Below are 15,519 nucleotides of genomic sequence, written 5' to 3'. Positions count from 1 at the left end.
TCACACTGCTCTGGGTTAATGACAGTTCTCAAGCTAGAGTCAGCATCATGAAATCCCTGCGTTGATGAAATGTCTGATTAAGTAGGCAGTGGGGGAGACATGAAGTTTCTACGTGGTCTGACCCCGGTTTCTTTTCGCAGCTTAGATTACTTGTTTCCCTCGCGCTATCTGGCAACCCTGACAAACTGCGACAGCGCCAATGGCAGCAAAACATAAGTGTTACAGGCGAGGAGGATGACAGCAACAAGGTGAGATGAGCACCGGGGGAAAGTGAACAACGGCAGTGATTTACGTGCAGAATATGTAGGGAATCATGTTGTGCTTCTGTGGTTTCACCTCTGTTTGTAATTTTAAATCACCGTCAACTTTATCTCAAGTTATTGTAGTATTCCGGCAAAAATGTTAGCACAAGATCAGCAGCTAAAGCTAACCAGTGTTAGCAATCTGACGTTTAAGTTCGCCTGTAGAGCCACTGAATTGGCTATCATTGCTGTATGTTAGCTTACCTAGCTTTACTAACGTCGCCCTCTTGGTTGGATAACGCTGCTAATATTATCCAACCGCTGTCCAGCCGTTGGTCAACGAGGTAAACCGAAGTAGGCCGGTTAATTTATGTCGCTAATGTGTTGACTTTCCAGCTGCTGTAGTAACGTTAGATTAGCTTGTTAGCGTGTGCTAACCGACACTCCGGGCCTACGGCTATCAAACCAGTTAACTCTGATCAAATTGAACCACAGACGTGACGTCGTGTGCAGTAGTGATGCTGTAATGTTATTCGATGTGGAGGATTGTAAGTATGAGATCTCTTGTACTGTCATTTGTTTAACCTTCCTCCATTTCATCCCTCTCATCTCATGATGCTAATGATATCATGCACTTCAGTTTTTTCTATTGACGTGTCAACTGTTCTGATGAATGCAACAACATAGTAAGTTAATGCAACAGTTACGAGGTTTCCTGTATGGTCACTGTCATTGGGATGAAGGCAGTGTTCGGATTTGGTTTCACATTCATGTAGTTTGCTGTTTTGTGAAGACAAAACTGAATACGAGAACAAGTCGGTTCTCACTTTACTTTTAGTCTACTGTTAATACCATCCTGCCAAAGGGATAATTTCCTCACTTCTTATTTTGAAATATTTTCCACCTTGTTTAAACACAATTAATTGGATAAATCTGTAAAAGGTCAAACTGTACAGAAAAATCCTGAGATTAGAGGAGAAACTTAAAACTAGTAGAGGCTCACATCAATAGAGGTCAATATTTATGACTTTCAAGATGAAAAATGGGAAAGGGGGTGGGCATGACATGAAGTCTGAGGGAAGTTATATTCATGATATTTGTTTCCTCGTTCATGCATTAATTAATTCATACAGATATATAGAGTACATACTGCTTTATTTATGGGGAGGTAATGGTGTGTTTGGGAGGGGAGGTTGGCTTGTTTTTGAACCTACACATTAAGAGATGTGAATAGTATCATCCATGTGCCCCAAGACTATAAACTCACATGGCTAAATTTGTCATTTCTAAAGAAAAATGACTGTAAAGACTTCCAGGTGATACTTTCCTTCCTGCTGGACTTCTACAGTATGTTTCTATTGGAAAGTGACGGCTGTAATACTTTTAAATCTCTGTGCTGATGATGAACCAGCCACACACTAAATGTATACTTACACAGGCCACATGATTAACTTTGTACCAAAGAAACATCCGTCTTTCTGTGTTAGCTCGACACACTGAAACAGATCACCATATTTATGAGGATTTTTGGACTCATCTTTTCACGTGTAGGAAGCCCAGTGAACATATCCTCCAAAAAGAGTGTAGTGATTATCTCCATCAGACGAGATGTCTCTGCTACGATGAATATAAAGTGAGATGGGAGCATAGTGCCATCATCTGATCAATGTACATAACAAAAATAAGTCACATTGTGTTTCTTGTTCCATGTCCTGGATGACTGTTCACTGTGTCCTTCCTTTAGTTATTGAGTTATTAATAGATCCAATAATCTTCATGTCTTCGCAGCTGGTGGTTCAGGATACACTGACCAGGTGTTACAAGAGCATCTCAGCCGTGTAGTTTTGAAGTGATGCGTCTTTTTAAAAGTGGTGGCTGAGCGTAGTGAAAGTGTATGTCAATGATCAGCCTTAATGACTTTCTTCTGTGTAGGATAACATAGTGCAAGTGGTGCTGATATCACAGTGACAATCACATGCCCTTCTGTTTAACTGCTGGATCATTTTCATACACTGGAGGTCGGTCTTCAAGATATCTCTCTACCCAAGCAATAAATGTAACTGTAACTGACCACAGTGAGTTTATCTCTGCTCCATACTGCTTGATATTATGTAGGGTCACCAATGTAAAAGATGGCTTCAGGGACCCGCTTCACTTGTTGCTATGAGACAGAACTACATGAGCCTGTGCATGTGCAGAGATGGTCTGGAGGCCTTGCTGAGTCTCAGCCTGTGAATCTGGAGGTGGAGGGAAAGGAAGAGCTCGGCTCCTTTAACCATGTATTAATGTGCATCTTGAGGTTTTTGTTTTAAATGTTCAAACCTCCGTCGTGTCATACGAGTTGTGATCAGCAGTGCGACAGTATGTGCTGTGATGATGTAAGCCAGCCCAAACCACTGACATAAAAGGGTACACTTATTACCCATAAATCGACCCTCAAAATATCTGTCGACCTGAAGCATCTTCCATGAATGTCAGTGGCTGTTTAGGGTGTGTGACATAGTGAAAGTAGATATCTCAGGCAAATACATGGGTCATCCAGAGTGAGTGTCCTTCCTCAGTGGTCAGCACTGACACACGTCTCAGTGATGTTTTATAAAACGCTGCCTCAGGAGTTTCAGTGTGGAGTTGTAGTGTAGCTGTAAGTGTCCTGCGTTTACTGGCTGCCTGAAGAGAGATGATGAGCTGTGTTTGTGTTAGTCGTGACTGGTAAAAAGGAGTAAGCTGATGACAAGGCTGTGTTGCTAAGCAACGAACATCATGGGCTGCGCCTCTTGAAGCTTGATGCTGACTGTATTGTACACTCTGCAAGACTGGAGGAAAGTCGTCTAGTGTTTCTGTTCATGACTGCACTCCTTATAAACATTGTCATATCAATATCCATGTGTCCAAATGTTGTACACATGGATATACAGTGTAGTATGGTTTGTACTGCGGCTGCCCCAGCCCCCCCTCTTGAAGTCCCACTCTGCATCACCATAAAACAGCTTTGTTCCCTAAGGAATTCATTTGAGTTCAGACTGTGAGAGGCGCAGGGATACAGTGTTCAGCCCACACTGTCTCAGGTTCTGTTAACTCATGCACTTACACCGTGTGAGTCTGGCTGGCTTGAATTTTGTTTGTGAGGCAGGAAGCCTTTTGTGTTCATAGAGCTGAGGCTCATTACCACATTTTAATGTCTGTTGCATCCGTATTTTTTCCATACAGCATCTATATAGGAGTAGTGACACTGTTTTTTGTATTTGTGTACTGTAATAAGACACCACAACACAAAAAAGTATGTTCAGCTTTAAAAATAAGACTACCTCTGTGAAGTTGGTGAAGTGAAGGAAATTGTCTGTCATCTCATAATATTGAGAATTGTTGCTCCTATTTCCACCTGTCGCCAGTAAATATTCACATTTCTATGACCTGTTCTGTTGGTAGCTTTCTCACTGCAAAACCAACAACAACTAGGGGAAACAAGTTCACAACTGCAACACTGCTGTAGACACTTTGCTATGTTTGATTGTACGGTTAGTTAGTAATTGAAGCTGTACTTCAATTACATCATTAGTTTGTTTGGTTGGTGTGACTCAGTTAAGGAGTGACAGTCATACAAAAATTAAAGCCTGCAGTCTTGGCAGACATTGTAAAAATGCATACTAAACAAAAGAATGGGCCGGATTACTTTTCGCGTGTGTGACCCACAAATACAAAAACAGACAGAGACAACGTCCACATCCAGATCAGACCTTCTCCTGCATCACTGTGGTGTGTTTGGTAACTTGTTTGTTTGGGCAGGCGACTAACATGTTCCATTTCTCTGAATAATTGTGTCACTTGCCCCAGAGAGCAGTGTTTCTTAGAGGTGGAGCATTGGTCTACCACAAGTGTGGTGGATGAGACAGAGCTGAAGAAAGATGAATTCTTTAAAGATGAATTAACAGTTGCTCAGGAAAGTATCACTCCAGTCGGCTTAGTTTCTTGCTACACTTTGAACTTGTGTCCCAAAAACTCTTTTTAGGTGGGCCAACAAAGTAAATGTTTGATAACAGAGGCAAATTATTTCTTTCAAAATTATGTTGTGGTTAAATAAAAGTTGAACACATATTACTAACTGATACTTCCATCATGTTTCTGCTTCTTTCAGGATTACATAGTTTGATTTAACCTGCTCACATAGGGGATAGTGTGTTACTTTGGCCCTACACAAACCGCCTGTAGTGCTGAAGTCCAGCACTGAGTATGATTCCTTGGTTGCGGTGGAGGTGAGGAAGCATGGAGTGGAAATCTGAGGTGTCAAGACAAACGTGATGACAGCATGGTCCATGGTGGAGAAGCTCAAAATGGAAAAACGCCCATGGAGGGAGGAGAACATTGACTCAAGCCAGGCCCAGCACGCCACTGACGAGTCAGAGGATGGAAGCAGCTCAGAAAGCGAGTCTGAAGAGCAGCAGCGCCAGAGGGTTCAGGTGAGCAACAGCAGCTGTAAGAAGCGGGAGCCTCTGGTTGTCACAAAACCCCATCGGCAGCTCTGTCGCTCTCCATGCCTCGACCGGCCCAGTTTTTCCCAGAGTAGCACTGTGCAAGATTTCCGTGAGGATGAGAGCAGCACAGGACCAGGGATCAAGCCTGCTAGTGAGAGGGAGTACCAGACGAAGATGGAGTTTGCTTTGAAGTTGGGTTATTCAGGAGAGCAGGTGGAGACTGTGCTCAACAAGTTGGGGGCTGCTGCTTTAATTAACGACGTTCTCGCTGAGTTGGTGAGGCTTGGAAACAAAGTGGAGCCTGAAATTCAACCTTGCGGCAGTACGGCCACATTAATATCACGGTCCCCCTGTGTTAAAGAGAGTGTTAGTCCAGATGTGTCAGTGGAAGATGAATCTGTGGATACATTTGATAACCTCAGGCCCATCGTCATTGATGGCTCAAATGTGGCAATGAGGTAAGACACTACCAAACACACATTTATGCTTTATACAAAATGCATTAAAGTTCTGAAACATTTTCCGCTAAGTGATGCCAATTTTGTGAGTTTTAAGTAAACCTTATACCACATCGTTTTGTTTTGTAGCCATGGAAACAAAGAGGTATTCTCATGTCGTGGTATCCAACTTGCTGTTGAGTGGTTTTGGGAGAAAGGACACAAAGACATCACTGTGTTTGTCCCAGCCTGGAGGAAGGAACAGTCGAGACCTGACGCCCTCATTACAGGTAGTGAAGCTCTTTTTTAGGCATTTGCTATAGAAGGTGCTGATACGAAGTGGTTGATGATGTTTGTATAAACGTCAGCTGTGGAGCAACTCTATAGACAGTCAGCCTTGATGTTGGAGTTATGGCATTTTTGTTTGTGACTGAAGCATGAACTGTGATGTGGTCATGGTTAGCAAGAAGTGGGTGCATATATTATCTGACAAAATACCATAATATACCCCAATGCATATTTATACAATGGGATTTTATTGTTTTTGACTGATTTATGATGAGCTGTCTCTTTCAGATCAAGAAATATTACGCAAGCTGGAAAAAGAGAAGATCCTGGTTTTCACCCCATCTCGGAGAGTTCAAGGCAGGAGGGTGGTGTGCTATGATGATCGCTTCATAGTGAAGCTGGCTTATGATTCTGATGGAATTATTGTGTCAAATGACAACTACAGGGACTTGCAAAATGAGAAGCCAGAATGGAAGAAGTTCATAGAAGAGCGTCTCCTAATGTACTCATTTGTCAATGACAAGTAAGAGACCATGATACAGATCCCATTTGCTACAGTACAATACAAACTTATGTCAAATGAAAATTGGTTAGTGGTATAAATGGTTATTTATTCAAGTCTTTTAAGTTTAGATCTGTGAAATCCATTTAGTCATTGTTTTATGACCTTTGCTGATTAGAAAATCAGGAATAATAATTATAATTATTATTATTATTATTATTATTATTAATAATGACATGTTTTGAATAGGTTTATGCCACCAGATGATCCACTGGGAAGACATGGTCCAAGCCTAGAAAATTTCCTCCGCAAGCGCCCTGTTGTTCCAGAGCACAAAAAACAACCCTGCCCCTATGGTAAGTTCCCACGTGTCTTTTCAAAGCAATGTCTGAATACTGTTGTATTATTACCAATATTATTTAAGTGTTCCATTCTCTTGACTTGATGTGTTCTTCCTTTAAACAAGGGAAAAAGTGCACATATGGACATAAGTGCAAGTACTATCATCCCGAGCGTGTGAACCAGCCACAGCGGTCGGTGGCCGATGAACTACGAGCCTTCGCCAAGTTGTCTGCAGTGAAGACAATGAGTGAGGGAGCGTTAGCTAAATGTGGTACTGGTCCAGCAACTGCAAAGGGGGACAGCAACTCTGAGGCCAAACGTGTGGCACCTAAACGTCAGTCTGACCCCAGTATTCGTTCAGTGGCCTGTGAACCTCCAGAGGCACTGTCCGTTGTTAGGAAGTCTGAGACAAATTCAGTGCCTTCCCTCGTTTCCGCTCTCAGTGTGCCCACCATGCAGCCTGCCAAGAGCCACGCAGCTGGGGCCTTGAACACACGATCAGCCAGCAGCCCAGTGCCAGGTTCTCTGCAGTTCGCGCACAGTTCTCTGGAGCACATGTCTAGTGTACAGTACCCTCCTATTTTAGTTACTAATAGTCATGGCGCCTCTGTTACATACAGTGAACAGTTTCCAAAGTATGACTCAGTTAGTGACCATGGATATTATTCACTGCACAGTGATTTTTCAAACATGAGCATGAGCAGCATGCATAATGTGGATAGTTTCTGTAGCATGGAGCACGAGCATGGTGTGTATCAGCGAACTCCCAGCCACTGCCCTGAATCCTGCCTCAGCCATTCGAACAGTGACTCATTCTCCTCTTACGGGGAGCTGTACCCCAGCTCTGTGGACAGTAGTTTAGAGGAGAGCATGAAGCAGCAGCAGTCTCCTGCACAGGCCAGAATGCAAACTTTCTCCCATGGGTTTCGTCACGAAGCGTTGACTAGGGTACAGAGTTACGGACCAGAGGAGCCCAAGCAGGGCCCCCGGAAGCAGTCTGGATCTCATCTAGCGCCACATATCCAGCATGCTGCAGTGGGAGCGAGGTCCAGCTGCCCCGGAGACTATCCCCTAACTCAGAATGTCCTGCCGCCTTTGTCCTCACAGCCCACACGCTCTCTTGGTATGACTCGTATGGACAGTATATCAGATTCAAGGCTATATGATAGTAACCCAATGAGACAGAGGCGACCTCCACTGTGCCGTGAGCAGCATGCAAGCTGGGACCCTCTCCCTTGTGGTAATGAGTCCTATGGATATCATTCATATCCACTGAGTAACAGCCTGATGCCGTGTTGCGAGCGGGTGATGGTCCGCAGTATGCCAGACAAAATGGAACAAATCTGGAACTCACCATGGGAGACCCCGTCTGCAGCCGAACACCCAGAGCGGTATGTCATCCCAGACCACCAGTATCAAACATATCGGAACCTTTGTAACATCTTTCCCGCCTACGTGGTTCACTCCGTAATGGAGAAGAACCCTCATTTGACAGATCCACAACAACTTGCCGCTGTTATTGTTACTAAACTGAGGTCATGCCACTGAGCAGCTAACCATCTGAAACATTCAACAGTGATATCCTGAGGAAAGGAAGAGTTAGATTAGAAGATTGGCACTTGTTCAATGTTGCTGCATGTGCAACATCTGCCCTCAGGAGTTTTTTTTTTTTTTTAAATGTCTCTGATGGGAAATCTTGTGATCACATGTTACATCACTAAGATGAAAGACATAATCAGCATGGAGGAAGTTTGATTAATAAGTTGAATTTAAAGATGTTTCACATATGAAACCTACATTTTTATATGAAGTGTGGTGAAGTTGATATAAGGTAATACCTTATTAGAAATCTGGTTCATAACACATTCATATAACTTGAGCAGGAGCTGCATAGCAGCTTTGCACCACATCCATAATCAATACACAAACTAGACAGGACTGTTGAATGTCCCTCAGATCAATTGATTTTTAAATGATGTTATAGAAAAATTAAATAAATGAGTTCAATATTGAACAAAATAAATAAATAATCACATAAATGAACAGTGTAAAATAGACTGATGTAGCGAGCCTCATACAGTACTTTGTGTGTGAACTATGTGGATAAGTAAACTGGTTAGCTACATGGCAGCACAGTTGAGATTGGAAGTTATAACTCAGCAACATCTCCCACATTTGCCTTATTAAATCTGACATAAAAGTATGTCAACAGTTGTACACCATGTACTTTTTTGAGGATCTTGTTCAGGCCCTGTGAATGTGTTATGAAAGGAATCTAAAGTGTTTCTGGTGCAGTGGAACTATAAATAACCTAGCTTAGGTCTGCCTCTGCTGTAAATAATTCCTGTGTCTTTTTGTGCTTTTATTTTGAAGATAATTAAGAGGGAGGTAGGTACATACCTCACAGCATGAACTATGACATTTAATGGCCTTATATCTGAATGACCTCACGCTTTAGTCATTGTCTAATTGGTTTCAATGAAAGTCTTTGAAGCCTCCTATACTTTCAAATGTAAAGCACTATCTCAGTATCTAAAGAGATATATTTTCTCAGCCTCACAAGCTACTATTTTGGTAGATTTTCACAGTGCACAAAGCAAGCCAAAAAAGAGATTTGACTTGTATGCATGTGCACATATTTATGTACATACAATCACACAAAAGCCATTATTTCAAAGTCATTTATAAGCTGCTAAATAATGCCAAAAAAGACAGAATTTATATAGTGTCAGTATTCTACATAACTACATTTTGGTGCACAGGATTGATTGAATTATAGTATAAACTTGGTTCACAGGATTGATTGAATTGTAGTATAAACTTGGTTCACAGGATTGATTCGATTATAGTATTACCTACCATCAGTGTTTGGATCATTTCCTTTGGTGTACTGTATAGTTACCTTTCTGATTTTATTAGATGCTACATCCAGGATTTTCCTATTTATATAATAGTCAAACAGTAGCTCTAGTTGACGCCCTCAAGATGTCAGTGGAGCAGTTTGTTTTCATCAACAGGTTAATTTAGGCTCAAAGTCTACCTTTACATGCACCTCAGTAATCTGATGATTTCCAGCTTTTGTCACTGACCTGAGTGAGAAACCTAGTTTCCTTCATCAGTTAAAGACATTAAGAGAAGCTTCTATTAGGATTTGGTAATTTGTACACTCTCTGAAATATTGTTTACTTGTATCATTGCATCTAGAATAATGAAATCCAAACTCCAGTTTATGCTGAACAGCCTTCAACAACAGCAAACACTAAAACATGCTGTCCAATGATAGAGCCCAGCCTCTTACTTTACAGTCAGTCCAAATGTCATTGTGCCGCTGACCTGTTACTAAACTTCTTATTTAAAGGACCAGTGTGGAGGGGGCGAGGTGGATCTATTGGCAGAAATGGAATATAATATTCATAATTATGGTTTAATTTGTGTATAATCACCTGAAACAAAGAATCATTGTCTTGTCATCAGCTTAGAATGAGCCCCTTCATATCTTCTTCACAAAGTGTGCCATGTTTCTACATTACCCCACAACAGACAAACCAAACACTGGCTTTTTCCTCATCTGACGGCCACCCTAGGTAAAACCCAGTCTGCAACCTCACCACTAGATGCCACTGAATCCTACACGCTGGTCCTTTAACATGTTAGATACATAAGAAATTTCAAACTTGGTTGAACATTTGGAGGAGGGATGGGGCATAACTGCTTTCTGATTAAAAAAAAAAAACATGAGTTTTAAACGAATGCAAACACAGTGCATGTGAGGGAGTTGTCCAGTTTAAACCTGACAGTCACTTGGTTTCTTATGTGCATGTAAACGTAGTGAAACTTTGAGAATTAATTTCACCTGGATGTAATGTGACTTAGGGACAAGTTGTAGAAATGTTCTATTATAGAAACAGTGTTTACCATCACAGTTTAAATGTTTGCACAATGAATTCCACAACAGAATGAATATTTACCTGATGTTACATTTGTCAGATAAGATGATAAAAGTCAGTTCGGCTTGGAAGTGAGTTAAACATTGGACTCATTTAGTATTATCTTGTAGAGTTTGACTTTTCAATAATTGTATAAAAAAATGAAGTGAATGCTAGAAAGCATGTTGGGTTGGGGGAAGGGGGACTGAATTGCTCAAATACAGACGTACAGTATGCATATATGCAACCAGTCTCCAAGGATCATGAAAGGGTTTGGCTGTGCCTTGCAGCACATTGCTCTCAGGATGCTTTCAGTTTTCTAATTTTCAGTCTTTTCCTGCCAAAAACCCAGTGGTCACAGGCAAGACTCTACTCTGATCTAGTTGTGATATATTTTGTGAAAATCCTACATGTAACATGTAGTACCTTAAAGTTTGTCATGTGCAGGTGAAACGTGGAGATGGCATTGCAAACCTTTGTACTTTGTCGTGTATATCCTCGTTATGCACCTTGAGATGTAGAAAACGGAGAGGGTGGCTTTACGTGATGCAGCTTCAGTCAGAGGAAGTAACAGTGCAGCCAATGATGAACATGGCTTTTAAAAAAAGATAATTTGGTTTGCTCTTTTTGTGGCATGTTTTTGTGCCAGTAATTTTGTTTGGACCCTTAATATTTAACCACGAATGGGGCTGAAGGATGCTAATGTTGGAAGCTAATCATGAAGTTTGGTATGGCCCCAAGTCATCAGGTCAAACCACTTGTTCACAGTGATTCTAAACTAATGGGGCACATTACCGTCGGTTTTCAGCTAAACACATTCATGCTCCCAAGAGGATTAATTCCCCTGATGATCCATTGCCTTTTGTTTCCTCCCACCCTCAGGAGGTGTAACATGTAAAGACAACCCTAATAGCTAGATCATGCTTTGAGTGCATTTAAAAGGGAAATGCCACTTAATTTCAGGATTCAGGTTTGGTAACTTTAGGCCTACTATTGGATTGTACGACTGCACATTACAAATTTACTATACAGTCTCCAGCTAATGTTTAATGTCAGATTTGTGTTAAAGGCTCCATTGTGACTCAGAATTACAAGTTATGAAGAGCAGTTTATTGTTTTGGTGTTTTACTAACTTAATAAAGAATTTAAAACACAGGGAAGTGATGTTGAGCTCAAACACAAAGCCCACACAGTTTGGCTCCCATGGCATTGCAGACCATTAAATTTGTAAGTGTTACAAAGAAAAAATGTATGAGAATTTTAAAACTGAGTGGTATTACTCTTTAACAGGGCTAATTATGTGAGCCTGACTGTCTCATTGGTGGTGCTTCAAAAATATATATTTCTTTATAATGTTTAGGTACAACCGTGGTATATGAACAGACATAAAGAAAAAAAACATTTGAATGTGTTTTGCCCAAATGAGTTTGGGCTTTGCTGACTTTGTTTTTTCATGAAAAAGACAAGGCCATTTGAGGCCGTCTGTCTGTTCATGAGAAGGTGAAACAAACTGCCTAAATGTTTCTTCATATGAAACAATCAGATTGCAAGGCTGCTGTCAAGGTTGTTTCTGGCATTTGGCTAAAAGTTTGCGTGCCACCCTTTCTCCTTGAGATAGGTCATGGATTAAAAAAACATTATCAGTGCAGCAAGAATAAAGTGTGTCGTCACTGATGAAACTAAACACGTCAGCTTTGTTGCTGATTGAGAGACCAAATGAAGTAATAGGGTTCTCTAGTGATGGTGAGATCCTTTAACCTGAACACTGGAATAGTCAATTGCCCCGATGAACTCAGAGTACATTTACCTAGGTGTGTTAAGGAATTAGTAACAGTCGTACAGGTCACAACGCAAATCTACCAAAATGAAAAAGGTCAGAGTTTATTGTAGCATTTGTTGTTCACTGATTTATAATAAATCAGTGCTAACATGGAACAATGTTCACAGATATCTGAACCAGATAATGAATCTATTTATACATAGGATTGGTATTGTCCTTAAAACCCTATTAGTTATTGGTTTCATTAAGATTTACACACATTTAATTTTAACTGCTCATTTTGCTCACAAATGTGTGTTAGTGTTTTCACAGTCCCACGCTGCCTGCACCTCTGTCATTAGATAAAACACACTCATGGACACTGTGGGCTTAACGAGTATTAGAGCATACACACATCCCAAGTCTGTGGCCGTTAAATGTGTGCCCATGATGCTGAGAGAGCACTGAGGCTAGTTGCTCTAATCCTCAAATACTTTTCAAAAACTCCATATGGCCATTTAGGACATTTTCCCCACATGAACAAAAGAGAAATGGAAATGTAGGAACATGCTCATTTCAGATATTTAAATTTTGTCCCCGTTCCTGAGGCGACCTGTAGAAAGACCCTCTGTTTTCACTGGGCCATAGATTACTTCCAGCTAAAAGAAAAACCCTCGCTGTCACAGCTAAAGACTCTCCATGCACCAATCAGTGTTTCACTGCTTTACCAAAAGGTTTCACTAAAGGCCAGAATGGTGGATCACAGTCCCACCCTCCCTCTGGAAGTGCCGCAAACAACTAAGCCACAAATGTCTAGAACTGACTTTTGCTTGTTGATACAAATTGTATCTATACCTTGAATGTAACAAAATATGAACTGTATAATATGAAAATAGTTTTATTTAAATAAAGGGGAAAAACAATCAATGCCATAATTTTTGTGACACTGTGTGTCACTGGGAGTAGCCCATTGGTATGTACTAATTCTTACTGGGTACAGTAGTTAATTTACAGGGACATTTATGTGCTACCTAAAAGTGCGCAGATACCCTGTGTACAGCAGTAAGCATCATGTCCTCTTTGTACATAGTCACACGTGTGTGTGTATATATAGAAAGCGATCTGTAAATGTAACAGTTACTTCAGTTGTTCAGATACTTAGATAATTTCTGTGTTGTAAACTGTGCACCGATTTCCTCTAAGCTGACATGTCTGCTTTATGCTATTTTAATGGGAATTTCGATATTTTTGAATATATTTTGCCTAATAAAACATGCCAAAGTTATTCTTGGGTGGCTTTGTCAAATGTAACTTCTTATGTTTCAACACATGGGTTGTCATGTAATGAATTCTATATTTCAGAGGATTTCTTTTCCATTCTCTGTAAACTAAGAGTAACCTAACACCAAACGCAAATCTGTGTCTGACGTGAAAACGGTTCAATAATAATAAAGAATAATATAGAATCTGCCACTGGCTGATCTTTGGGTGACAGGTGACATCACCACATGTTCTCCAGATGACAGTGTCAGTAGCACCCTGACACTGAATGGTTCAGATGTGTGTTTGATGTTTAAGGCTTTTAAAACTGGGATTTATTGAAGTGTTTGGCAGTTGATTTAATGACTAACCCTGTATGATGACAAAGCAAAGGTGTGTTGAATTGTGATTTTTTTTTCTATTGAAATATTCACCAATTGTAATTTTTAGTATCTGAGGCCAGTTTGCGTTAGACTAGCGCTACTTTGTTAAGACTGATATTGTCACTATAATATTAACTTAAGGTCAGAATCGGTTGTTAATGCCTAAGATCAAGACCAAAGTGATTTTTGATGCGTACCTGTAATGATTCTTGGTTTAGACACATACACAAACAGTTATGGTCAGATCATTGTGAGCCACTTGGCGTCTTGCAGTTTGTGCTACAATATAATTTAAAATTTGAATTGTTGGTAAACAAAATGCTATGACAAGAGGCACATAACACTGACTGTACATATACACAGTGTAATACTCAGGTTAAACATTTTAAATCACATACTTGGTTGTTTTCTAATATTGAGGAATGCAGTGCTCACCTTTCTGAAGTAGTGTAGGTCTGTTTGAGTAGACCCTTGTGTCTGCAATGTAAAAAGGGAAATATGAAGCAAGATTTTTTGTGTTGTGATGATCTGCAGTATTGTAATCCACACTGACTGGAAATTGTTGCTTTTATAGACCAAAATATACAAAAATAGACTATTTGGGTCTGTGGGCTCAAACAAAATGTAAGTCTTAATGACAAAATGTGTTTCTCTCCGTAAATAAAGCAAAATTCTGTTCAAACTGTGTTTTTATCTTTTTTGATGAGATAAGAAATGAAATCGGACAAAATTACAGAAACACAACTGTGTGTCAACCTCAGTGATTTCTGTAAACAAACTTGAAGAATTTGTGATATGTGTATTAGTTCCTGGGAATCAAACCTATTCAGTATCTATAACATATCTTGAATTAGTTTCCCTGAAACAGAAAAAGTTAGATGACTCCGGTTTAGACCTCAGGCAACTGAATTAGTAACATCTTGCCTTCTCCGTGACGGTTAAATAGATTGTGGAAATGGTTGTTCACTGAAAAGCCTCGATCGTTAAATTAATGTGTAATGTGTTACTTCATCTTTGAAATGATCATGTAAACATCTGAATCCATCTTGAAATCTCTAATAGTTCTTCACAAGATGTTTTCTCGGATATCTTCAGCTCGTCTTTGTATGTGCAGCTGTCGTTGTGCAACAGGTTTCACATGAACACTCTGCTGGTTCAATGGTGTAACAGCTCAGAACATGTTCATTAAGATACACACCAGCAGACACAAAGATGGCCTGGTTAACTATTGCTAACAAAACATTCCTCCTGTAAATGATAAAATAAACATGACATTATGTGAGTTATATAGTTTTACAACTGCTATCAGGTCTGCAAAGAGATTTCTAATGTTGACATGCACAGTCTCATAAGGAGAGAGCTGTACATGGTCATGTCTGTTAGCACTAGCTTAAATTTTACCACATTAAGGTCTTCAAAGATACAACTCAGTATTTAAGTCCTCACTACTAATATGATAATATCTTAAATTGGAGCGCCCTGAGATAAATGAATTAATGAGTCTTTAAGTCATCATATAAATCATTTAAATCCCATCAAACATTAAACCTGAAGTGTTGTGTTAAACAGCACAGAGTCATGGTGTAAATGTGATAAGTTCATTCAGCTGTGGGGTCGTCCTGCTCTGTGCAGGGATCAGTCAACATACAGTGACTATGTGCTGAGTATTCAAACACCAGCCAGTTTTAAAACATAAAACCTGAAACCTGTCATCATTTATGCTCGCTTGTTTTTCCATATATATTGATTGGAAATTTAAATATGCAAATAAAACTAATACACACATTCAGGCTAAAACCTAAATTTACATCAAGTACACAAACTGAAAATTACAGTATAAAATGCTGGACAGAGTCAGTCAACGTGAATAAAAACACGTGGAGCAGGAGCAGAAAACGTAAAGCTAGAGAT

General features: G+C 40.1%; 1 protein-coding gene across 2 annotated transcripts; it reads left to right on the top strand.

Annotated features, from left to right (window-relative positions):
- Positions 1-107: 107 nt before the first annotated feature.
- Positions 108-14,290, top strand: zc3h12b (zinc finger CCCH-type containing 12B). Of its 2 annotated transcripts, none has more exons than XM_023410769.2 (6): positions 108-248; positions 4,375-5,169; positions 5,299-5,438; positions 5,725-5,959; positions 6,188-6,294; positions 6,405-14,290. In XM_023410769.2, the coding sequence occupies exons 2-6, from the start codon at positions 4,538-4,540 to the stop codon at positions 7,826-7,828; spliced, it is 2,538 nt and encodes an 845-aa protein (XP_023266537.1). In that variant the 5' UTR covers positions 108-248; positions 4,375-4,537; the 3' UTR covers positions 7,829-14,290. The 2 variants fall into 2 exon arrangements, with proteins under 2 accessions (XP_023266537.1, XP_023266538.1); XM_023410770.2 differs by lacking the exon at positions 108-248 and adding an exon at positions 294-790.
- Positions 14,291-15,519: the final 1,229 nt, after the last annotated feature.

Source organism: Seriola lalandi, unplaced genomic scaffold (assembly GCF_002814215.2).
Source record: "Seriola lalandi dorsalis isolate HSWRI2012SDOR001 ecotype SW California unplaced genomic scaffold, Sedor1 jcf7180002054437, whole genome shotgun sequence".
Lineage (NCBI taxonomy): Eukaryota > Metazoa > Chordata > Actinopteri > Carangiformes > Carangidae > Seriola > Seriola lalandi.
Note: the sequence above shows the minus strand (reverse complement) of the source record. Positions and strands in the feature narration are given on the sequence as shown.